Source organism: Canis lupus, chromosome 29 (genome assembly GCF_003254725.2).
Source record: "Canis lupus dingo isolate Sandy chromosome 29, ASM325472v2, whole genome shotgun sequence".
NCBI classification, from domain to species: domain Eukaryota; kingdom Metazoa; phylum Chordata; class Mammalia; order Carnivora; family Canidae; genus Canis; species Canis lupus.
This window is the reverse complement of record NC_064271.1, coordinates 26,514,881-26,541,876: the sequence shown is the minus strand read 5'-3', so window position 1 is coordinate 26,541,876 and position 26,996 is coordinate 26,514,881. Positions and strand designations below refer to the sequence as shown.

General features: G+C 36.0%; 1 protein-coding gene and 1 long non-coding RNA gene across 17 annotated transcripts in view; one reads left to right on the top strand and one right to left on the bottom strand.

Annotated features, from left to right (window-relative positions):
- Positions 1-18,795, bottom strand: part of ZC2HC1A (zinc finger C2HC-type containing 1A) — a 184,520-nt gene extending 165,725 nt beyond the window's left edge. For all 13 annotated transcript variants that reach the window (XM_049103708.1, XM_049103709.1, XM_049103711.1 and 10 more), the window contains exons 1-5: positions 18,681-18,795; positions 10,447-10,520; positions 8,174-8,290; positions 2,041-2,182; positions 303-451 (exon numbers count right to left, since the gene is read on the bottom strand). In XM_049103708.1, coding sequence (XP_048959665.1) covers positions 303-451; positions 2,041-2,182; positions 8,174-8,290; positions 10,447-10,520; positions 18,681-18,696 — 498 coding nt within the window. In that variant the 5' untranslated portion in view covers positions 18,697-18,795. The remainder of the gene's footprint in view (positions 1-302; positions 452-2,040; positions 2,183-8,173; positions 8,291-10,446; positions 10,521-18,680) is intronic.
- Positions 18,796-18,863: 68 nt separating this feature from the next.
- Positions 18,864-26,996, top strand: part of LOC125754014 (uncharacterized) — a 109,239-nt gene continuing 101,106 nt past the window's right edge. For all 4 annotated transcript variants that reach the window (XR_007407205.1, XR_007407204.1, XR_007407206.1 and 1 more), the window contains exons 1-3: positions 18,864-18,950; positions 19,802-19,887; positions 23,509-23,638. This is a non-coding gene — a long non-coding RNA (uncharacterized LOC125754014). The remainder of the gene's footprint in view (positions 18,951-19,801; positions 19,888-23,508; positions 23,639-26,996) is intronic.

Here is a 26,996-nt window from a genome sequence, read left to right as displayed (position 1 = left end):
TAACTAGTACTACTATTACTAGTACCACTACTTTTTAACTAGTTTTCTTATATTTTTCTAATACCTTTTTCCACATGCAATATTTTGAAGACTCTACTAAATAAGTCCATTCAAAATTAATAGTCTTAAATATTTGTTCTCAATTAAACATTGAAATTTCTTACCAAATCCCTGAACAGTAATATAAAAATTTTAGCAGGTAAGAAAACTGCAACTGAATGTTCTGGAAAGCATAAGCAAAAAATTGTGAACCTCAAAGAGTCATTTTCTCATTTATTTGTAGAAATAATTGAGCATTTCACCTGTGTCCGAGAAGATGCCTTTCCTTTGGTGTCAGTAGAAAATTTGCCTTTATTACTAATACGTGCTGCCTGTTCTTTACAGAAGTTAATATGTCTATCAGCTGCATTTTCATTAAATCTCCTCTGGCAATATGGACACTGAATATAATCTAAAACAGATAAAAGAAAGATTAATAACATAATTCTTGAAGTGAAACATAAAGAATTTTAAGTTTTTATGAACATATTTCAAGATACTAACAAAGTAATAACATTTGATAAACAAAACTTGTCATTTCCTTATAACCACCGAATCTGACTACTAAACTTAATAAAGACGTTCAAGAAAAAAGTCTGTTGGTATATGATAAATTCTAATTTTTTCCCAGCTTAGAATCAAATTTGAGGGGGAAAAGAACCCCAAAAGATAGATCTTTAGTACAAAAGAATAAATAAATAGAAGAAAAACAAGCTTTCTTAAATGCCTTTATACTGTACCATATGTTTTTTACCATATCTACATATTTTTATACTGTAGACTAAGCTAAGCAGTAAAATCACATTACATTAAAAATAAAATTTAAAATTTAGACTCATCTGTTAAAATCTTTTATTTTAATTAGGGGAAAACTGTCAAATAGTTTAATCAATTTTATACAGTTGTATTTTCTCTTAGAAGTCTCAACAGATGGAAGAGATAAAAATATACCTCATTAGCTAAGATACTTACTATCTGGGCCTTTATAGAAATAGTTTGTCAGCCTCTCCACTATGATAAAGTGTTAAAAATGATCATATCTAAATTTTCTAAAGGACTTCTTTTTTAAAAAAAAATTATTATTGAAGTATAGCTAACATACAATGTTACATTAGTTTTAGGTGTACAACATGGTGATTCCACAATTCTGTTATTAAAACCACACCACCTTAGTTACCATGTCACCATATAATGTATTTACATTATTGACTATAGTCCTTATGCTACGTTTTTCATCACCCTATTTTATAAGAACTTCCCTTTACTAAGAAATAAATCTCAATCAAGAATAGTAACACAATTTTCATGCAGCTAACTTGTTATATTAAAATAACTACCTCTCTAGGCTATTCTAATAGCCAATGTCAAAGTGTCAATTGTGCAATTTTAAATCTTTCAGTATCTCAATATCTTATATAGGTTTGCCAGCATTTTGCCTTGCTTTTGATAACAAGCAACTCTTATCTACCTAATGAAGAAAATATAGTAACATATGAATTTAAAGCATAATTTAGGTAAACCAATCTATATGGTGTTTTCCCCACATGAATATGTACCTTTTAGAAACAGTATTATGATTTTTTTCTTTCCCAGATGAGAAGATACCAAAGAACTAGGCAACATAACAATCTGAATCTTACCAAATGACTACATTTCAAATGATAATGCACATCCTCAAATATTTCCTGGGATATTAACATTTGATAATTACTAACAATAATTTTTCAAATGATATTTTAATGATTTATGTTTAAATGAGTATTGAGATAAAAAGATCATATTTCTATGTTCAACACCAACATAAGCCTTTATGTCTTATGTTGTCTTTATAAGCCTAAATGCCTGAATTATCACCATTATTTTATAGCTCAATTTTTAAAGATTATGTTTCAGCAGGTTCCGTTATTATAAATTAACTCTTAGTAACAACTTAAAATTTATAAAAATTCCATCAATATTTTCTCTTCATATGAAGATTTCTGTCTACAATATTCCACATACCAGGATCATAAGAGGGTGGAGGAGGAGGAGGAAGTTTTCCACCCTCTTTAAGTGCCTGATCAAGGCCTTTAGCTGCTCTTATGGTAGCAATGAATTCTTCATGTTTTCTTCTCCAATTAGATGGTTTCTTTGGTGGTTCAGGCTATGTACAAATAAAGAGAAACCCATTTCAAAACATTTTTTAAAAAAACTAATTGAAATAAAACTTGAGGAAATGCTATATTGTTTCAAATGTTTTCTTATTAGGAGTGCTTAAATTATTTTCTTCCTAAATTTTTAATTAAAAAAAAAAAAACTTCATGTAATTATATGAGATTTTTAAATTGCAATTGTAATTATAATAAACACTGCTAAATTAACTTCTTAGGGGTTGCATCCATTTAAGCTCCCACTAACAGTGTAATTTCCCTATATTACCACACTTTCTCCAACAGAGAGTATGTAAAAAAACTTTTGTTTTTTTAATTGACTGGACAGGTGAAAAATTATTCTCTCTGGTTTTATCTGGCTTTTCTTTATAATGAGTGAGTTGAGCATCTTTTTATATCATTAAGAATCATGTGCAATGCCTTTTTTGTGAACTGTTTATGTGCTTGGTCAACTTACCTGTTGGGTTACTGGTCTTATTTTTTTTTTTAATTTTTATTTATTTATGATAGTCACAGAGAGAGAGAGAGAGAGAGGCAGAGACATAGGCAGAGGGAGAAGCAGGCTCCATGCACCGGGAGCCCGATGTGGGATTTGATCCCGGGTCTCCAGGATCGCGCCCTGGGCCAAAGGCAGGCGCCAAACCGCTGCGCCACCCAGGGATCCCCGTTACTGGTCTTATTTTTAACAATTTCTAAGTTATGGGCACCTGGGTGGCTCAGTTAGTTAAGCATCTGCCTTTGGCTCAGGGTCCTGGGATCAAGCCCTGCATCAGGTTCCCTGCTCAGTGAGAAGTCTATTTTTGCTCTCTCTCTGCCCATATCCCCTATTTGTGCTCTCTTGCTCCCATTCTCAAATAAAATAAAATCTTAAAAAAAAAAAAAAAAAACAATTTCTACCTAAGTCTTTATAAGAGACTAGCCTCAGCCCTACCCTACAATATGACTATCTTCTGATCTTGTCTAAGGATCTTCTGATATTAAGAATTATTTTTAAAATATAGTTTAATTTACTTGTTCCTTTTACGGTCTCCAGATCTGTAGTCACTGTTAGCAAGGCCCAACCTCACACCAAGGTAAAATGAAATTTTCCCATGTTTCCCCCCGTAGAATGTTGTTCATGATTTCATTTTAAAATTTTAAATCTTTTATAGATTTGGAATTTATCATGAGACATAGTGTGACATATAGACTCAACTTTATTTTTTGTTTTTAACATGGCTATGCAGCTGCCTCAACATCCTTTATTGACTTTGCCCCCCACTGAACTGGTAACAACTTTATCATATTCTCTTTTGTATTTGGGCCTATTTCTGAACTTTCTCTTCTGTTCCACTGTTCTGACCATCCTTTTATCGGTAACAGTGTTTTACATATTGAGACTTTATAATAACATTTTATTTTTTTTTATTTTTTTTTATTTTTTATTTTTTTTTTTTAATTTTTTTTTTTATTTTACACACACAGAGAGAGAGAGAGAGAGACAGAGACATAGGCAGAGGGAGAAGCAGGCTCCATGCACCGGGAGCCCGACGTGGGATTCGATCCCGGGTCACCAGGATCGCGCCCTGGGCCAAAGGCAGGCGCTAAACCACTGCGCCACCCAGGGTCCCCCTATAATAACATTTTAATATCTGATAGGATAACAGTACTTTAAGCTGCTTCTTTTTCAATCTTTTCTGGTTATTCCTGCAAGTAGATTTTTTCCCATAAGAACTTTAGAATCAGCTTGTCTAGTTTTTTTAAACTATCTTTTAACTGGAAAACTTATACATTTATAAACAACTTAAGGAACTTAATATCTTTATTCTGTTGAATCTACCTATCCAAATATATCCATTTGAAGAAGTGTTTGTGTATTTCAGGTTTTTTTATGTATTCTTTGTGGAAGTCTTATACCTTTAAAAGGTTTATTCCTAAATAATTTTTATTTTGTACTGTTCTTTTATAAAGAAGTCTTTCTTTTTTTATGTTTCAAGGAGTCTATTGAAATATGAAACCTAGTAATTTCTGTATATTACCATTATATCTCATTACTTCCGTGGCTTCTCTTACTCTTTGTAATAACTTATCAGTTGATTCTCTTGGGTTTCCCAGGTAAATCATCTCCTAATAATCATACTTTTAGCTTCTCTTTTCCAATCCCTATGCATCTACTATCTAACTGTATGTATAGCAATTACTATGTCGGTTGGAGCTTAACCTTATTCCTGTCTTTAATGGCTACCTACCTCTAAGTGTCTTTCCACAATGCATAATGATGGCTCCTGTGCTATAATACATTTATTTTGTCATATTATTGAAATACTCAACTATCCTTTTATGTTATTTTTAAAATCAAGAATCTACATTGAACCAGCAAAGTCAAAAGATGGTTCTTTAAAAACACTAATAAGGGAAGATTAATAAGTGGGGAAAAAGAAAACACAAAATACCAAGGGATGCAAAATAGTACACGATATGGTTCTTATAAACATGAAGAAAAAAAGAAGATACTAATAGGATGCCTGGATGGCTCAGTTGGTTAAAATGTCTGCCTTCAGGACAGCCCAGGTAGCTCAGTGGTTTAGTGCCACCTTCAGCCCAGGGCGTGATTCTGGAGATCCAGGATTGAGTCCCACATCAGGCTCCCTGCATGGAGCCTGCTTCTCCCTCTGCCTGTGCCTCTGCCTTTCTCTCTCTCTCTCTCTCTGTGTCTCTCATGAATAAATAAATTAAAAAAAAAGAAAAAAGTCTGCCTTCAGCTCAGGTCACAATTTTGGGCTCCTGGGATCGAGCCCTACATAGGGCTCCCTGCTTTGTGAGGAGTCTGCAGCTTCTTCTCCTTCAGCCTGCGGCTCCCCCTGCTTGTGCTATCTCTCTCTGTCAAATAGATAAATAAAATCTTGAAAAAGAAAAAGAAGATACTATAATGGACCTTTATGCTAATGAATTTAACAACATTAAGTGGACAATATCCTTGATAAACACCACTAAACAGGTATCAAAGAAACAGAAAACCACAACAGTCCTAAAGGTTTTGTTTTTGTTTTTGTTTTTTTAGTGAATCTGTTTTTTAAAAACCTAAAGAAAACTCCTGGCCCAGTTGCCTTTACTGTTGAATTGTTGCAGACATTTAAGTAAGGAAGAAATAGCATCAATCTTTTAAAAACTCTTTCAAATAATTAAGAAAAACCAAGAGAACAACTTCCTAACTGCTCTCAGGAGAGCAACAGAAGTTTGATAAAAAGAAAAATTACAAACTTACCTCTCTCACGAATATAGATACAAAATCTTAACTAAATACAAGCAAATTTAGATGTCGAATATGACTGACTCTTTAAAGTTTCTAATTTGGGATGCCTAGGTGCCTCAGCGGTTGAGCTCAGAGTGTGATCCCGGGGGTTCCAGGATCAAGTCCCGCATCAGGCTCTCTGTGAGGAGCCTGCTTCTCCCTCTGCCTATGTCTCTGCCTCTCTGTGTGTCTCTCATGAATAAATAAATAAAATCTTTAAAAAAAATAAAGTTTCTTATTTTATGGTGAAAGGTCTGATCATAACATTCACCTGTTCCATGAATATAACTCATCTACTGGTAAGTTTTCCTGCTCTCATCCTCCCTTCTTCTCACAGCACCCTCGTGTCAAAGCTAAGTTAATGGTTTTTTATTCCTCATCATTGAATGAGTTAGATTTTCCTGGTGCAGCTATTTACAAGAGGTTCTGGGGAGGAGAGGTCCACAATCCCCTTCCAAGCTACACAAACCCACAGCTAGGTCACTTCTCTATTGTACCAGATACAGAAGAAAATAGGTCTCTCTGTGATTATAAAGCAGACACATCTTTCATGCTTCTCTAAACAGTGTGGGTCCAGGAAGGCTACTGCTGCCAGCCATGCTTTCTTCAGTAACCACACTAACCATTTCAAAAAAAAAAAAAAAGAAAGAAAAAAGAAAAAAAGGACCTAGCCCTTTAGACAGGCCCCTTACCTTCAAAAAGAGTATTTTGTTTTCAGTAGTGCTTTTAGAGAGCTTCTGCCATTAGGTCCCTTCAACTCTCTGTGCCTTTTCTCTCTACTTTCTCCTTCCTGGTCTTTGTCTAATTTCAGCTAGGCTCATTGCAGCTCCTGGACTCGATCCCTGGTTTCCAGGATCAAGTCCTGGGCAGAAGGTGGCACCGGGGCTGCCCCTTTATAAATTTTAATGTGCATTTGACTCGCTCAAGGATTTTGTTAAAATGCAAATTCTAATTCAGTATTTCTGGGTGGGATCTGAGATTCTGCATTTCTAATGAGTTCCCAAATAGTGCTGATATTACTGTTCAATGAACCACACTTCTTAAGTACCAAGAAATTAAACTCCTTAATGTAAGCAATGGTTTTTACTCTGCTTTTAACTGAAGATTAATTTTTTCACTATTGGAACCCTTCTCCCTTAAAAAGAAATAGCATGGGGCACCTGGATGGTTCAGTAAGCATCCAACTGCTAATTTCAGCTCAGGTCATGACCTCAGGATTATGGGATCAAGCCTCACATCATGCTCTACACTCAGCACAGAGTATGCCTGAGATTCTCTCTCTCCTGCTCCTAATCCCCACTTGCACATGCTCTCCCTCCAATAATTAAATAAATCTTTAACAAAAATAGGATATTTTTTATTGAGAGATCACCATGGATAAACTCAATGTAATCCTCCTAAGAACCCTATACGAGAGATAGATACTACCCTTACTATCACCATTTTACAGATAAAGAGATGTATAGATTAAGTAACTTAACCCAACACAACATGGTAAGTAACAGAGCAAGGGTTAAATCCAGGCAAGTCTGACTCTTGAGCCAGTTTTTGTTTTCATACCCACTATATTATACTGTCTCTACAAATTTCAGTAGTTCATCTCTTAGCTGATAGAAGCCAATATAATCGTATGTCTGGCAGGTATACTAAGAAAAATAACAAATAATGGTTTATGTACATTATTCAAATTTTACCATCCCTCACTTAAACAGTCATAGACTAGAAAAGATGAACATTCGACTTTCCTATTATAAAATGATTTTATTAATAAAATTAACTGCCCCATAGGGAAATGTTTTCTGGTAGCACTGGGAGAAGTTATTATCGCTGAAGCAGGGTTTTATTTCAAAAACGTATTCAGTGAGGTACTCAAATTTTGACTATTTTACTGAACTAACTCTTTAAAACTATGTCCAACAAAGTATGTATGTGCATTATTCTTAGCACCATAACATATCAGAGGTAGTATTAAGGAGAGATTATTAAAGGAGATTCACTATTCACTGCCTTCAAAGAAAATAAACTGAGAATGGCTATACATGGACAGCTGGGTAACTGATCAAACTTCCCCACAAAGCATAAGATCACAATTACTGATAATCAATCAAGATAATCAATATCTATTATGCAAGGATATCTGTAAATTATAGCTTTCCTTTGTATACAGAGACTATACTACTAAGAGCTTAAACTGCACTTAAATTATGTCTGAATAATTAACAATGACTTAGGACGAATATGTGAGGACTTTTTAATTATTTCTAGCCTATAGCTAAGCAATTGGCTCTCCAATGCCACAAAAACCTCACTGTAATAGGCTGTGAGACAGTAGCTTGGTTTCTCCTTTGCAGAAGTTTAAAATAAACAAGTTTCTCATCATTTCTTTTTTTTTTTTTTAAAGATTTTATTTATTTATGCATGAAAGACACACGGCGGGGGGGGGGGGGGGTGGTCAGAGACACAGGCAGAGGGAGAAGCAGGCTCCATGCAGGGAGCCCGATGCGGGACTCAGTCCCGGGTCTCCAGGATCACGCCCTAGACCAAAGGTGGCACTAAACCACTGAGCCACCCGGGCTGCCCTCTGATCATTTCTAAACTGAAAACATGAAGCAGAATTCTCATTATTCTTCAATCTTATCACAACACATAATTATAATTGTTTTCAATATACACAGCAGCAAAGTTCATACTATTAAAAAAACTACGTAATTACCCTAGGTTTAAGAGGCTTTACTGTTGGGATATCAGTTCCTTCAGCTCTTTGTCTGCTTGAATCAAAAGTCTTACGTTTTTTAGTGGCAGTTTTCTGGCAAATGGGTCCATGTTTTTTCTGTTAAGATAAAGAAATGCAATATATCATTTTCTTTTCTACAGAAGGGTATTCTACAAAACTTCACATTGTCATTTGAGCCAATTTAAAAACTGGAAGATGAAATAATAATACTTAAATAAGGCATATTGTGCTTTAACTAAAATCGTTAAAAAGTATATATAATGCATGCTATAAGTTATCTTTCTCAAGGAAGTATGAATTCTATATATAATAAGAAAGATAAATACTCTTCCAAAATTTAATTAAGAATTATTGAACATTCTAGTTTTCACACTAGTAAGAATAAGGAAAATAATATAACCAAGTCAAAGCTAGTTAAGTGAAAAAAAAAAAAAAAAGAGTTCTCGTCATCACTAAATACATGAAAACAGATACTGGAAAAAGAATGTAAACAGAGACTACATTCGTGTGAGGATTACAAAAGTCAACACAATAGTAATAGGCTTGTTTACTAAAGTTATTACCATAACAGTAGTATGTTAACATAACATTAACCAAATAATTGGGCATGTCAGATTTGTGTCTTTCCTCCACAAATCACCACTTTATTCTCTTCTGGAACAAGTTTTCTACCTTCCTTTAAGCCTGATTTTTCTTGAACTATCTAGCATTCCACTTCTATAGGTTTTTTAAATATGGCTGCAAACTCATTCATTCAATCAATCATTCATGTATTCATTTTAAGGACATTACCGTGGACACTCATAACTGATCTCCAATTAGCCTATTGGATAAATAATCATTCTCCCTCCCCCAAATAAAACATGTTAATGGATGACATCAGTGCACTATGTGCATCTTTTTTCTTTTGTATTTTGATAAACGCTGAACAAGCTAGAACTGTTAAATTTTATCTAAGAAAAGAGGAAACCTCAAAACTGGTTGGTTTGATATCATAGAATTTCGTATATTTTCAATACACAATTAGAAATCAATTGTTTTACATATGTTATTAGTTTTCATTTTAACAAACAAGCACTAAAATTATATCTATAAAAAACCTCGTCAATATGAAAAAAATTAAGTGTGGCTAATAGGCAACTTTTTTTTTTTTTAATAGGCAACTTTCTAATAGATGTCTGTTCTTACACTGAGTTATATGTATCAAAACTATGTAGTGCTTGTTCCCAAATCTGATGTATTATATAAGCTGTAGTTGTATAATGATTACATTATTTGATTAAATATTAAATAAATAAGGGCAGAAGAAGGCATTTTCTTTCCTATGTAAACTGAGTGGAATGCTTTGAAAATGGTTTGAAAAACAATGAGTTGATACAAAAACAATAAAAAAAAATCACTGAGTTATGTGTAGGCAAGATGTTTTTAAAGGACAAATGAAAAAAGCTGTCATTATTTAAAAGGAGTCCATAGTCCGATAGACACTTTAGATCATTAAATCCTTGCTTTGCTTTAAAGAAGCAAACTAGAAATAGTAACACACATTCCAGATTGTAGCAGAACTCTAACGAACAAATTCATATTCAAAGAAAAGTCTTTATTCTACAACAAAATATTAATAAATGTATATTTATATTTAAAGAAAACATAAAATATTTTAGATACATATGCATTTTTCCCTTTATTCTCTAGTTAGTTGGCGATTTTATATTAAAATCAATAAAAGTGCTTCTATTTGTGTTACTAAATGAAAGCATCCAGAAAATGCATAATATATTTTAGGTACACTTTCAATTGAAAAGAATTTTTCTTCAGAGTATTTCAAATATACATAAGAATTAAGAGAATAATGTCCCATTTATTCATCAATACGATTATCAACAATCTAGCAATCCTGTCATCTATACCAGCTTTTTTCCTCCAAAGTACTTGAAAGCAAATTCTAGACATCGAATCATTCCTTATCTTTAAACATTATTATGTATTTTTGAGTTTTTGTTTTGTTTTTGTTAATATTCCCACAGAGAAACACTTTAGCAGAGTAGTTGAAGACCAATCTAACTCTGAAGAGACCACTCTAGAAACACAGCTGGAACTGATAACTCTTGAAAAAGAACACTGGAAAAAAAAAAAAAAAAGAACACTGGCCAGTATCTCTTTAAGTAATTCCACAGAGGTTCTTTCCATAAGAGTTGTCCTAAAACATTGAACAATTACAGATCTACTATAATCCAAAGGAAAAAGGTACTCACTAACGCCACTGGAAAGAATGTTCTTCCACATATCTTGCAAGGTAACAATTCTCCCACTTGGACACTTCCATTTTCTAAAACAGAAGAGAATTTAATCAATAATTCTTTGCTTAAATTGTAAAACTTCCAAATTTTAATATCATCATATATAAGTTGTCAGTTCTTGTGGAAAATGTCTTGTTTAATTTTGGAATAAGCAATATTACTGATTAAAATAGGCACAAGACTTAGATTTATCAGGGGTCAAAAAGGCCATGCCAAATACTCAAGTCATGATTTAAGAATCACCAAACTAATATTGTTGGGAATATTTTGTTTTCTTTCATTTTAACCAAACTAATTTATTATATTCTCTAAATTTACAACTTCTCTCTACCTTAAATTACCAAACCTTAAACACCAAGTTTACCTTAATGTTAATATTGTATATTATTAATCTTCAAAGCATTAAGATACAGCATTGGTGATCAGTGAGGTGGCTTCCTGAGATGATCTAGGGAGTCTAGGATAAAAAGAATCATTTTCTGTTTAAAAACAGACAATAGGAAGTAGAACGCTTTAAAGAAAAAATTGCCTCGTTACTAGGCTTGCTACCTTTATTACGTGAATTGTTTATTATTTTATACAGATAATATTATATGAAGATTTAATGGACTGGCAAAGTAATATATTCTGTTCTGTGGCATAGTGCATTAAATAAGGGACAAGTAGGTGAAACTTAATCAAAACTTAAAAATCTGTTACATATTTTCATACAACACATTTTGTAACTAAATTGCTTTAAAAGAAACAACTACATTCTTCAGAATTCTACATAGCTGAGTCATTTTGTCATTTTATTATCTAGCCAATTATCAAAAAAAGATAAAATTTCCATACCTGTAATTTTCTAAAAATGATATTTGAACCTATACCTTAAACATATTTTCTGCTGAATATTTTACTGTTAAAATTCCTTTATCACATGAAAGACAAATAGAAAGCCACTTTGTTTTAGAAATAATCTAAAGGGGCAGCCCAGGTGGCTCAGCGGTTTAGCGCCACCTACAGCTCAGGGCGTGATCCTGGAGACCCCAGGATCGAGTCCCAGGTGGGGCTCCCTGCAGGGAGCCTGCTTCTCCCTCTGCCTGTGTCTCTGCCTCTCTCTCTCCCCTCTCTGTGTATTCTCATGAATGAATAAACAAAATCTTTTAAAAAAATTAATAATAATCTAAAGAAACTCATGAGAAAAGTACAATTACAACTTCAAATAATTTGTCCCAAAGTGTTTAGTGAGTTCAAGAATCAAAATAGACATGGGTGGGAATACAATCAAACAGTAACAGAAAAACTGTTTTGTTCTCTCATTCTCTTAATACTCCACTACCCTCTTTTAATGATAGTGACTATCTGTCATCTTAGATGGAAGCAATGTCTCTACAGTGGCAATTACGCAGTGAATACTACAAAGCAAAGCTAAGATTTCCCTGATTTGTTCTTCTCCAATACCAGAGGGTAGGTTACTTAAGGAGAGCAACCTCATTTACAGACTTAATTGTACTATCTAAAAAGTTGAGGCAGTTGCTGGATAGTCTGTTATGTACATTAAGATAAGAATGTCTTCATGAGAAAAATGAGTGGGAAATATCAGAAAGGGAGACAGAACATGAGAGACTCCTAACTCTGGGAAACGAACTAGGGGTGGTAGAAAGGGAGGTGGGCGGGGGGTGGGGATGATTGGGTGACGGGCACTGAGGGGGGGCACTTGATGGGATGAGCACTGGGTGTTATTCTATATGTTGGCAAATTGAACACCAATAAAAAATAAATTTATAAAAAAAAAAGAAGGTCTTCATGATGGTCAAAGTGATACCACATGATACATCATCTATTAAGTTTGCTTATTTATAGCTTTCCTATATTCCCTTAAATTCTAAGCAATGATTTAAAAATTCATCAGTACAGAATGTTAAAAAGTATTACCTATTTTACTCACTTAAAAGTATATTTCAGTTAAATAAATGACAAAGCAAAATTTTATAAAAATTCACTATTGAGAAAAATATTTTCAACCCATAAAATAATGTGAGTACCTAGTTGGGCACTTACCACTTGCCAAGCACATATAAAGTAATAGTAACACAAGGGCAGAATAACACAATCATTATTCTTATAAAGCGAACAGTCTACATAATTTACTTCTTCACTATATCTAAGAACCAAATTATTCCCCATTTTTAATGTTATAGCAACTACAATACCAGCATATAATAAAATGTAATTCCTGGCATTAATTCCTACAAGTTATCAAATATGTTCCAATTGTCTTTAAAGGAAAAGGAAATCCTTATTACTAAAAGGTAGAAAAAATGAAAAAACAGCATTAAAGAGAGAGTACTGAAGAATAATTATCTCAAAAAAGAAAAAAAGTAAGCCATTGCTTTATTCAAAATAAATAAAGATATAAATGTATAATTTTCTCCCTCTTATATTATCTGGTTATACAGCATAGCCCTATAATTCACAAAATATAACATGCACATGCATGCCAGCATCAACACCCCCCTGTACCAACAGGTCATGCATGATAAGCAGCTTAGGTTCAGAGTCACAAAGCCACATTTTGTTGTAATGGTATTCATTAAAAGACATGAGAGCAAAAAAGGCACTGGAATTTGTCTGATAAGTCTCAACTCTATCACACAGAATTATGACTCCCTGGGCAAAATATTCAACCTTACTAAGGTTCAGCTTCCTCTTATATAAAATTTGGAAGGAAGTTAGGTTAAAAGGCCTATATGGTCCCCTTTATCTCTAATAAATTATAATAAATATACTATATTTACTTACTAAAATCTACCTTAAAACAAGTTCATGGATAGTAACACATCTCTTTTAATGGTATTAAATTAAACAAAAATTTGCTCATATTTAAGGATGATTAAACTGCAGATGGTGGAATGAATGCTTCAGGTAGCATGTAGAATGTTGAGAAAAACCACTTCCATTTGTCTACATACAGAACTAAGGATAAGGAACTAGAGCAAAGAACATGATGCCCCTCTCCTTGTTGGAAGAATCTTCACTACATGACTTAGAAGAAAATGTATGACTGATCATATAAATAACCTCAGTTTAACATTTGTTTAATGAGGATATTATCTGCTCAATCTACCTTAAAATGTAAGCGATCATCTGAGATGTTATAAATGAAAATGCTTTAGAACCAATGAAATAAGAAAATACTACTATCCAGCGGATGCAAGCAAACTCCACTAATCTCTTCTGTGTGGCAAAAGCTAGCAAATTTTGAGGCTTATAAAAATATAGTAGAGATAATACGCAGAGGGGTGGTGACTAATGTAGCAGAGAAAAAACACTGTTGAAAGAAGCACTCAAATAAATGGACAAAATCAAGTAAATAAAGTACTCTAATATTCGAAAACTCTCAAGAAGCTAACTTCTCCTTATGAAATTTATCTCCCACACAATGTTGATTCTGTTATGCATTACTCCATTTAGCACCTTCAAAACCTGCACCATAAGACTTGAAATGGTATCTTTATGTAATACTATTAAATATATATATACACCTATATATATCACATATAGATGTAAAATAATATGCTATTTAAATAGTTATGCCATTCTAAAATTCAAGAAATAGGAAAGAACGTTTTCAAAAGAAAAGAAATCTTAGAAATTAAGAACTGTTCTGGCCTTTGTAACATGTCCATTTCTTCACCACTGGTCACTGCTCATCTGAATCTAACCTTTAGAACAAACTTTCCTTTTGAAGGATACAACATCTGTTATACCACTCTCTTCCAACAATCCTTTTCAAAGTCTAGTAATTTTCAGGTCTATAATCTCTAATAATTAATCTCACAAGATTTTCCTCTTGAAGCTCATCCTAGATTTCAACATTCACACCTCACCCACTCAACATATAGCCTTCACCCTCCATTCCTTTTCAGTCCATCACTCCAGTTCAGCAAAAATGACTGTTAAAATAATTTAGTAAACGGTCCCCCTCTAGACTCTTAAAATACCCAAACGCCCTCTTTAACCACACACTTCTACCTTCTAATTCTCTTCAAATCACCTTCTTGATCTCAGAGTGATTGGCATTTTCTTGATAACTCATTCCTGGTTTCACTTCCCTTCCTACTCAGTCTGAACCTGACTAGTCATTTCCACTTTCACCAATCACCCTCAAATCCCTTGCTCCAAGGTCACATAGTTGGCATATGCTAGATTAAACAGATGAGTTTTTTTTTTTTAGATGAGTTTTTATAGAGCAGAATTTACTTAGTCTTAAGAAAAGAGATTTAGTATACTATTTCCCTAACAGAGAGCCTTTCTGACCCTAGGAGATATTTAGGACCAATGTCCTGAAGCACATTTTTTTTTTTCGAAACACTGGCTTACATTTACTGACTAGCTCCTCTACCTCCCTTTCTCTCCCTATCTGAACCTCAGGCAAACTTTATCAGGCCTAAACACTACATTAAAATAGATCAATTTGTTGATTCTACAAGTATTTGTTGAGCACCTAGCATGAGATAGGAACTGTTCTATGAGGTAAGCAAACAGTGATGATCTTACAGAGCTTCTACTCTTCTAACATGGAAAAAATAAAGACAAAATATAGAAGATGTCAGGTGATGATAAGCACAATGTAGAAAAAATACAGAAAAGTAAGGAGACAGAGGTCAGTCATAGTGTTATGTGTAAGCATGTCTGGGAAGTGGGTAGGATCAGGGAAAGTGTCTTTAATGAGATTTTTAGAGTGGAGACCTTAAGACTCTTAAGAGAGAAACCACCATGAATCTAACTGCCAAATGCAGAGGTACCTGCCTGGCTCAGCTGGGAAAGCATATGACATGATCTCAGGGTATTACTTTCAAATAATAATAATAATAACAATAATAATAATAATAGTAATAATAATTGCCAAATCCAAAGTCCTCTTTTGAATATTCATCCTACTGGACCTTTCTATAGCATAAGGCACTACTGATCAATCTCTCCCATCTTTAAAGTGTTTTCTCTCTTGGCTTCAATGATATTTCTCCCCACTTAAGCCCAAGTTTTTCAGATCTCAGAAGCTAAGCAGGGTTTGAGCTGGTTAGTACTTATACCTCCAGTAATACCTGATGCAACAGGCTTTTTCTGGCACATATTCACTACTCAATAAATATTAGTTTCTTACCACTTTCCTTTCTTGATAATATTTAAACCTCTTTACAGACTTCTTCCCACTCCAATTTCCTTTCCTGCTCAACCCTAAAGCATCAATTCCTCCCAAAGCTTTTTCCCTCATTTTATAACATACAACTTTCCTAAGTGAATGCATCCACTTGCTGTCACTTACATGTTATGACTACTAAGCTCAAAACTCTACATAAACATTCACAAGTAGCCACGAGATGTTTCTACTAGATAGTCCTCAACCTGTACAAACACATTTCTAAAGCCAAACTCATTGCCTCTTCTCCCACACTTGGTCTTCCTTCTTGGTTAAAAATATTATGACCTCTTAGTCACAGCTAGACAGGCCTTCATCTTTGATTCCTTTTCCTCTCTCACATCCAACAGTCATATCTCACCTCTCTATCTCAGAAATATCTTCTAAATCTATCCTCCCTTTTTAATTCCCACTGTTTGTGCCCTAGTTCAAATCCTCATCCCATATATGTATTCCCAGTCTGTTCTTTCTCCAGTCTATCCTGCTACTAAAGCCAACTAGTGATTGCCCACAATCCCTTCTGAGCATGCTGTTTTACTTAAACTGAATCACTCCTAAGTTCCTCACACATTTCCTATGAGTAAACCCATCCAATAAACAAGTACTGAAGAGGCCTCCTACGTCGAGGCACTTCACTGAATGCTTTATATATGTGACATCATCATTTAATCTTGACATAGTTCAGGTAGATTGGTAGTTAATAGCTCTAGCTTTTATAGCTGAGGAATTGTTTTAACTTCAACAAAAACTCTCAGAGCTTTAATTAGTTTAAACCACTTGAAATTACTAATATTCAATTGTTTTGCTGTACAAAAAAAAAACAATTTCATATATTTTAACCTAATTGGAACTAAACACATTATAGTTAATGATCGTAACTCATTTTGTTAAAAAAAACAAAAACAAAAACAAACCCAAAAAGTAAGGAGCAGGTATGGTTTACCGAAACACATCATAAGCTGAGCACATAAAACATGCCTCTCATAACATAATCATATTCCATCGGAATACTGTATTTTTAATCCATGTAATTGAATATTATGCTAGTACTCAAATAATTCATTATATTTTAAAAGCATTCTTAGTAAGATTTCAATAGTAATGTCATAGTACTGCTAAAATATAAGGTTCACTGAAACACAGACTCAATGACAGCAGGGCTTTGACTTTTTATTTTTTGCTATGTCTCCAGGACCTAGAATGGTGCCCATCATGGACACAGTCATTCATCTAGCAACAAATATTTATTAAGTACCTACTCTGTGTCAGGCTATTTTAGGGGCTTGGCATACCTAAGTGAAAAAAAAAAAAGATGAAGATCTTTGCTTTAATTACAAACATTAAATAAAATAAAAATCGGCAGAAAAGTTGTTTTGAAGCATTTTGTGTGTTACAATAACTTCACAAGAATTCCAGAACCCACGATCCTACCCACTATGCTACAAGACCACCATGTATTTTTAAGTTTATTAAAAGCAAAAGGTGTCTCCTGGAGTCTTCTAAAAAAAAAAATAGTATCTTGGGGGATCCCTGGGTGGCTCAGCAGTTTAGCACCTGCCTTCTGCCCAGGGCATGATCCTGGAGACCTGGGATCCAGTCCCAAGTCGGGCTCCCTGCATGGGGCCTGCTTCTCCCTCTGCCTGTGTCTCTGCCTCTCTCTCTCTCTCTGTCTCTCATAAATAAATAAATAAAATATTTTAAAAAATATAGTATCTTGAAAGTAAGGAGGGTGATCATTACAATTCCTATTTCGTGAAAACTTAATCTCCCTGAAATAAATTAGATGGGCAAGGCCTTCACTCCGGACCTTCACTCCTCACAGTATACTGCAGCTGCCCACAAATGGAACATTATCAGAACTCTTATCTACCATTCTCAAGCTGTTTACTATGAGAGTAAAACCCTGAAAAACGATCATACTCATCGTTACATCTGGGTTTTTTGTTTCTTTTTTTCTTTGCGGGGGGGTGGGGGGGGGTTGGTATGCTTAGGTAACTGCAAAAACTTACCGGTCGTTACTTTTCACTTCATAACACAACCTGAAATAATTTGCTCTCTGGCATACAACACTAAATAAACAGGGCTCCATACCTCTGTTTATTTTTAATTCCACCTGAATCTATGTAAAATAGGAGGGGGGGGGCGGCGCGAAGAGCTAAATCAAGGCGATACTATCTTTCAATTCTGCAAGCTTATTCTTCCACCAGGAGGGCCGACCACAATTTGAAAAAACAATCTTGAAACTGTGGTTGCCCGTGCCGGTTTTCTTTCCTTTGTTGTTTTTAGGCAAAGGCTATATAGTACAGAGGACAGAACGGACAAAAATAATAGAGAAGTGAAAGAATAGAGAACAAAGCAAAATCTGGAGTCATGGTTACAGCACAAGGATCAACTCAAAGGTAAGGACTCCATGCCGGCTCTTCCTCACAGAGTCCTCATTAAGGAGCCCTCAAATCCTTCTGTGAATCTATTGTCCCCAGCTCCTAAAGCTGGCCGGTGACTCTTCCTTGGGAGATGCTCTTGGCATCCCTCCCACCGAAGATGCGGTACAAACAGAAAGACGGTTTCCTAGGGAAACGGGCCAAGGGAGGTGTCAGGAGCTGGAGGCTGGAAACACAGGCTGGCCCAGGAGGGAGGCCATGGACATTAACGAACGGTCCATTTGCAAGGAAAATAAAATCTGGCCGGACAGCGATCACCGAAAGGGCGCTCAGGAGTCAGGCAAGACGAGAAGATGGCAGCAAGGGGCCCGCAGGCGGGTGCCCAAGGGAGTCTCCGGCGCGCGTGGGGGACCCCAGCGGAGGAGCGCCCGGGGCGGGCAGCCTGGGACGCTGCGCCGCACGGCGTCGGGGCTGCAAGGCTGCGGCCGGCCGGGCCTCCGCGGGGGAGCGGCTGCGTCCGCCGCTCCGGACCAGCCCTCGCCTCCGCGGCCCCGCTCTCCCGGGCCCCCTGGGCTGCCCACGCCCGCGCTAGCCGCCCGGCCCTCACCCCTTCACCGCCTCACCTTCCAGTCCCTCCATTGCGCCACCGCCTCCGGCTCCGCGAGATCCCTCCCGCCGCCGCCGCCGCCGCCGCCGCCGCCGCCACCGCCCAGCTCCGGCTGTAGCAACGCGGCCGCACCTCCCACCCGCTAACATCCCGAGCTCCCATTGGCCCGACGCTGAGGGGCGGGGCTTCGGGGGCGGGGCCTCGGGGGGCGGGGCCTCACCGGGAGGGGGCGCGCCTCCTGCCGCCGCTGCACCGCTGTCTGGGAGCTCTCGCGGCCGTCGCCCCGGTAAGGCTAAACCGCTTCAGGTTGCGAGCGGTCGCCAGACGCCGCCTTTGTTCTCCTGACCGCAGACCCGTTCCCTCACGCCCTGTCCTTCCCCCTTGGAGTGGCTCAGCTCGCCGTGGGCAGCCGTTCCCCCGCCCCTCAGTGGGTCGGTGCAGTCCTGTCTTCCCGTGTGTCCCTCTGAGGGCTCTCAGCGAACACAGCCCTACCCGCGTGGGTGCAGCGCGCTCTCCGTTTTCCGCCAAGAGCTCGCACGGCCTCCCCTGAGTGTACTTCCCTAGACTTGATATTCACACACTGATGGAGGAGTTAAGGCCCCCCCACCCCCCCAATAATCCTACTTTGTGCCTGGGATTGTAGAACTGAGATTGCTCCAAACGCTTGGAAACAGTATCCTCAGCCTGAACGCTTGGACCGAACCTTCGACGTGAAACCCGACGCCCCCCCTCATCTACTCTGGGCCTACGCAGCCCCTATACTTTATCATCCCTTAACTAACGTAGGCTGCTGGCTTCATAACTTCTGAAGTAATATCAAAACTATGTCTGATGAGGGAGTTCAAGGGCAGAACTCACAGAATGAAGGCCTGTTTCTGCCAGAGTCCAAACCTTTGGGGGATGAAGGTAACTTCAAAACTAGCTGAAACTTTTAACAGCCTAACACATTTCAGGACGAATAAATTGCTTTGAAAATTTGATTTACTAGACCATATCATGGGTTATCTCCAGTATATCTACTGGCAAGTCATCACTATTGATGTCATTTCTCTCGCAAATCTTATATTAATTTTCTTTTTTATTTTCTTCTCTTATATTTTTTAATATTAATTTTCTGATTTATCTGTTTCGTTGCAGAGTTTTCACGTCATATCTAGCTTTGTCTACTGCGAAAAGTATGTATCTGACAAAGCAGTGGTTCTCCAACTCCTGCTCCAATGATGGTATGTGTAACAGTTGACCCTTGAGTAATATGGGGGTTAGAGATGCTGACATCTGCACAGCGGAAAGTCCACGTATAACTTTTGACTCCTCAAAAACTTAACTGTTGACTGGAAGCCTTACAAATACCATGAAAAGTCAATTAACACATATTTTGTATATGATATGTATTATATACTGTACTCTTACAATAAAGCAACCCGGAGAAAAGAAAGTGTTACTGGGAAAATCATAAGAAAGAGAAAATACTGTTTTAGAGTACTGTTTTTATTTTTTAAAAAATCCACATGTAAGTGGACTCCCACAGTTCAAACCTGTATTTTTTTCAAGGGTAAACTATATAAACTAGAAACAAACACGGGTGGGAGGGGGGCATTACCTCTTATTGGGAAGGGTACTCAAGTTAGTTGAATATGGTGTGGTTCACCTATTACGCAGAGTCATGTGAAGGAAAACTTCAACCGTGCCTGTTTCTATTCCTGTCCTTCTCATGGTTCTGCTCTGACTTTTCTGTTCCTTTTAACATCTGAGACCCTGGGCCCTACTCACTAGACCACAGCCACATGCCACTTAGCCTCCCTGGCCTAAGTGGAAAGGTCCTTTTTCCTTGGTGCTGCTAAGACAAAGCCAGAATTGTGGGAGAGTGGATGGGGAGAACTTTTAAAAGAGCACAAAGGTGGCGATCCCTGGATGGCTCAGTGGGTTAGTGCCTGCCTTCCACCCAGGGTGTGATCCTGGAGTCCCAGGATCGAGTCCCACATCAGGCTCCCTGCATGGAGCCTGCTTCTCGCTCTGCCTGTGTCTCTGCCTCTCTCTCTCTCTGTGTGTCTCTGATGAATAAATAAATAAAATCTTAAAAAAAAAAAAAGTGCAAGGAGGGAAAAAGCACACTTGGAAGAAAACCCATAAATAAAGAAACAATTTATGTTACAAATTGCAAGTTCTTGAACTGAAGTCAAGTCAAAGATTGAGTTGGCTAATACATACTCTATTAGACATAATAGCTGTAGTAACAACAAAAACAATAAGGCAGTAATAATGATAACAATTTTTAAAAAAATCATGGTAGGCATATTTTAGGTCCTTTTCATATGTTCACTTATTTTGTCTTCAAAATAATTCTTCAGAGGATACTCTAATTTTCATTTTTCAGAACTAATTATTTATTTTCTAGATGTCTCAGATTAATTTTTTGCTATATTTATACTATTAGTGAATGTAACTTGGATTTAAACTCTGATCTGATGTCTATGGCAATGCCATGGGACTCCTGAGTTTCCTTCCTTACCTTGCTGCCTAGTTGCCTCAAATGTAATTCTAAATATTCAGACATGTTGTGGAAGGTATACTTGGGTAGCCATTACTACTGTGCATCTTAATTCTCTAAAATATGCCTGCTAATCTCCTCTACAGATAATAGGCTCTCAGCACTTTTATGTTACAGCTGTCCTGACTCCTGTAGCTTTTTCCTGGTCCTGACATCTGAGCTAAGAGGACAGTTTCTTATCTGCCTTCCTAAATTCCATCCTCTGCCTCCTGCATGCTTGGCCTGAGTCTGGTCTTGGTGCTTTCTCCCGACTTTACTCCATCTTGTTTTATTCCATTTTTCTGATGCATCCATTCGACAAATATTTGTTGAGTACGTACTATGTTTCAGGCCCATTTCAGTACTAGCCAATTACTAAAATGAATGAATCTCAGTTTCTTCTCATATTCCTTATCTGTTCATATTTCTTTTTAGCCGCCAAGTGATCTTTTTAGCTAATAACAACAGTCATGGATAAATACAAAATATTTTCTCACCTCTTTATCATACAAAAAAGAAAGCAAAGGTTCAGAGATGTTTTATTGACTCAATCCAGATGACAAACTAGTAAGTAATTGAAATAGATATTGGACCCTGTATTATTATATCATATCCCTGATTATGCCTTGCATTACTTTCTCTTCAACCATTATTTCCTGGAACCAATCCACATCTCTTTTGCACCTTCCAAAGGGCTGAGCAAGCCACATATACCTTCTTGTTTCAAAGTTCCAGCATCCTGTTGGATCTTACACAAAGATCAATTTCCCTTTCAGAAACGTTTGGCTCTCATTCAGATCATTTGCAAAGCACAGCTAAATGAGATTCTGAATATCAGAATCCAACTCAATTTATCAACTTCCACTATGTAGGATTTCTTTCCTCCCAAGCCTCTAGAGGAATGACCCACCAAGTTAGTAATTCACACATTTAGTAATCATAACAAAATGATAATTTTCATCAAAAACAAAAAAAAGCATTATTTCCCCCAAAAGGGAAGAAAGGGCTGTTGAACAGTTTTCTAGATTATTAGAAAGATTCATTTTCTAGATTGTTACTAGATTTATTTTGTAGATTGAAGTAAAAACATAATTCTTTAAGTGTTCAAGGAGAAAATTAGTAATAGTCCTAAATAAGAAAACACTGAGAAAAGGAAGAAAAAAAAAAAAAGGAAGAACTTAAATCAAGCTTCATCTCCTTTATTGATTGGAGGGCTACTCCATTTGCAGTGTGATAATGACTATTCTACTCTTTCCCCTCTAGTTCCAAAAGGAACTCCAATTCCAAAAGGAATCTCTATTCTCCCTACTTTCAAAACTAATTCTCAGCAGCAATAGGATACATTTTTTCAACCTTCAGTTATGATTGCATCTATCCATCTCATCCCACCACATCCCAAATCTTAACTGAAAGTCTGTTAATCCAAATACTTATTGAGATAGTCCCACATAGATGACTCTGTTCTCAGCATAACAGGAAGCTCCAAAAAAGCCTCTCTGCTATCTGTGCAGTTAACATCTAGCAGAGAAGGCTCTGGGCAAGACATAATACAGTGATAGAGGACAATATATTATTTAGTTTTAGGCAATGTGGTACAGCTTATAAAAGTAATTAGTTTCAGGGAGACATTTACATGGATAGAACAATTTTAAAAGCCTTATGGAGAAGTAGAACTTAAATTCTATCTTGAAGGATGTCATTGGATAGGCAAAGATCACTGAGGATGAGGGGGCTATAGCATAAGACTTAAGAAATTAATACAAGTCTGGCATGTTCTGGGATAATCAGTAAAGAAACAAAGAAAGTAATTATATTTATTCATGATGTAATATTTTCTCCTAAGTCACAAAGTATAGGCATTGTAGGTATATATTTCATATACCTACATATTTTAATCTCAGTTGCAGAGTGTTGAATTAATAATACTTACCAGTGTACAACACATGTCAGCTGCCTAGACAAAGGCCTCTTTTTCCCCCATTTATTATTATTTAGATTTTCATACACCATTTTAACTCTATTTACCAACCTACTCACTATAAGCATCATTATATTGCATTTAATCTCAAAGATCACAGATATCTTTGGATATATATGGTTCCTTGAAGCATATGTGGTACTGTTTTATATGTGCATCTGTTCTTATTTTACATACATGACCTTACACTGTAGCCTTCATTCAATTTGAAAGTTTTAACTAAGTATTCATGTAAAGATTCACACATGCTCCTATATATAACACCAGTTTATTGCTTCTGAATGCTGGGTAGTATTTTACTGTACATATACACTGCATTTTATTTACCCATTTCTGTAGCGATGGGCATCCAGTTGCATCTAACCTGCTGCTACAATGAACATCTTTGTGCCTGTCCCCTTATGAACCTGAGCTCAAGTTTCTCTGGGATGCATCCCTGGAATGGATTACTGGATCATATTCATTTCTAGTAAGTATGCCCAAATTGTTCTCTCTGATGGCTGTACCAGTATACACTGCTGTCAGCCATGTGAAAGAGTGCTCATCTTCCTATATCTCATTAATAGCTGGCTTACCTCTAATTTTTCCCAATCCATTGAAAATCAAGACTTGGGCATCTCTTTGCATACTTGCTAGATTTGACTTTCAGTGAATTGCCTGGTTTTATCCATATCTTATACTGGGATTCTCATTTATTCCTAGAGATTTGTAAATTCCTTGTATATTTTAGATGTTAAATTCTTGCTAATTTTGATTATTTTAAAAATCTTTTTTTCCAAAAAAAAAAAAAAAAACAACACTTTTTCCAGTCTGTGAAATATTTGATAACATTGTCTATGACACCTTTCATTAAACAGAAAATTTTAACTTTAATTCTGTCAAATTCATCAATATATCTTTCTTATGAATTGTGCATTTGTGTTTTTATTAAAGTTCTTTTCACTTCTAGATTATGAGAGTATTTGCTTATGCGTTTTTCTATTAGTGTAACCAAATCTAATCCTGAGAAGGCAGAGACAATTTAGATACAGACTAGGGAGGACAGCAAAAACACTTTTTTTTTTTCCTAGTGCCCTGTATGTTATGGGGTAACTCTAAAAATTCAAATAAGAACCAATGCCTAGAACTGTTCTGACACATTGTGAACTTCAGCTTTTTGCCTATGGTTTCCAGGAGAGTCCAGTGTTTTCAGGTGCTCTTTTCCCACCTGGAGGAAGAGAAACAGAATAAAGGACAAAAAAAACATATCATGAGACCTTTCCACCTTGCCTTAATATGAATCATAGCTTCAGTGGGGCCTTTAAAAGAGTTTTCTTAAAAATGCTATTATGTATTACAAGTCAATACTATGTAATGTTAATGATGATGTCAGGATATTTATACTAAGGACAAAAAAGGAAGTCTCCCATTATAAATCACGTAAGTGAATATCTTGGCACTTCTTTATGATTTTAAAAGCCAATTTATGAATCTGTTTCTTAAAATGATTATTAGATACTATAGTTTCTCTAGCTACTTTTTAATGGAAACAGCTATTTGAGAATTCACTCTATAAATACATGTAATTACTAATATAATTGATTACTTGGTTCTAAGAACAAACAGGTAAAAGTGAAAAACCAAAGCTCAGATTTTCATTGTAATTATGCATGTTATTAGAATTATCTGCCATTAACTATTTATATAAATGTTCACATTAGCAAACCTATCTTTCTAGAAAAGTCGCTTATTACAGTTTTGCATTGAAAGTATATTATTCTATTTACTTCTTACTTATAATGTACTTCTTACTTAGAATAAATTTGGTATATTTTCTCTCTAATTTTGTAACATGAGTCCAACATGAGCAAGTCCAGTTTGCTTGCTGTTTCTAAGAAACATAGAATTGCTTAAGCAAGCCTTAAGTACATTTGTGTTTCTTAGAAGCTAACAGATAACCAAGAAAACAGAAATAAGGATTTCCTCTGGCTCTGTTTTCAAACAATATAAAGTTTATATTTTCATAAGAAAGAGAAATTCCAGATAATTATTTATAGGAACTTAATTTATATGTAATTCAAGGAAGGACTAGTGTTCAAAACCATAAAGACTACAGTGAATACTAGTCTTTTTTTTTTTTTTTTTAATTCAGAAAGTTCTCCCTTTGCAATGCCTCTGCTTTTATGAACATCGATGTCCTTTTGTAGTGGAGTTTGTTGTTGCCAGCTTCAGATCCCCTTTACTGGAAGGTGCATCCAGCCCAGCTGTTGAGAATGCTGGCTGATAACCCATAGCTACTTTCTTCTCCAAAGAATTACCTTCCTTATGAAGAGTACTGCCATACTTAAGAGGTTAGTTATGGCCCTCATCATCAAAAGGGCATCCCACATCCAAAGAGACTCTTGGGTACAATAACCTAACCTTGATTCAAGGTGAGCTGAAGCCAATCTTCATATAAGACCACATCCTTGCTTACCTATCTTCTCACTACCCTAACATGTTTCCCTCACTCAGGAGGAGTTTTTTCTAATAAATCACTTACACAAGAATCCCCATCTCAGTCTCTAGCTTCTAAGGAACTAACCTAAGGTCCCTTTAGATGTGTATAGTGGTGCCAATGTAATGACCTAGTGCTATTACTAAAAGTTATCCATGTCCAGCTGTACTTGAGTTGATAATAACCATACAGAATATTAACTATTCAGTGCTTCTAATAATTCTCTACATTTGCATATGACATTGTTTTTGAGAAGCTTAGTGTAATACTTAAGTCATTGGTATTCAGTAAATACTTGCTAAATGACTGAAGAGATATGAGTGAATGGTGTGGTTTTCAAAACAGTTCTTTTGAGTAGGCAGAGAGGTTTTATGTAACACATAATGGTTAGGTTTAATATGTTACTATGAATACCATTTTCCATATTTTCCATATTTCTCGTGTTTCGTCATAACCTACCTGTGAGGTAGATGTTATTCTTCTCATTTTCATGTTGAAGATATTGAGATACAATAAGACTAAGTGACTTTTTCAAAGTTACAGTGAATAGGTATTGGCGTTGGAATATGTAAATAGATTATCTGACTTGAGATCTGTATACTATAGCATAACTACTTTTTCTTAATAAGAATAGTGAGCCTGTTGAAAATGACAAGGGAAGGCATTGGATTTCTACTCAAGTTTCAGATCAGGAAAGAGAGGACTGGTAAATCGCTCATGCAATGAAATAAAAGGAAACCATCTGAATTACTCTTTATTTCTCTTAAGGATAGAATCTGTGTGTGATGGCTAATTTTATGTGTCAACTTGACTAGACCACAATTTCTAGATATTTGGTTAGAAATTATTCTGGATGTTTCTATGAAGGTGTTTTCTGAATGAGATATTAACATTTAAATTGGTGATCTTTGAATAAGGCAGATTATCTTCCATAATATGGGTGGGCCTCATCCAATCAGTGGAAAAAAGACTGTCTTTCCCTGAGCAAGAAGGAATTCTGCCTTTGGACTCAAACTATAACTTTACCCTGGATTTCCAACTTTATGGTAACTCTGCAGATTTTGAACTTGAAAGTTTCCACAATTGTGTGAACCAGTTGTTTAAATCTTTCTCTCCTTATATATGTATATGCACACTCCATAAAGATATGTGTTTATGCACATGTATACATAGGTATATATGTATGTACATGTTGTGCATATATGTGTTCTCTCTGGAGAACCCTGATTAATACACCATTCTTACCCACATAGGTGGGTAACTAACATCTAAAAAGCAACAAAATAAAACCAAGAATATTCTCAGGAAGATTTTATAATCTTTATATAAAAACCTTTGCCGGGATCCCTGG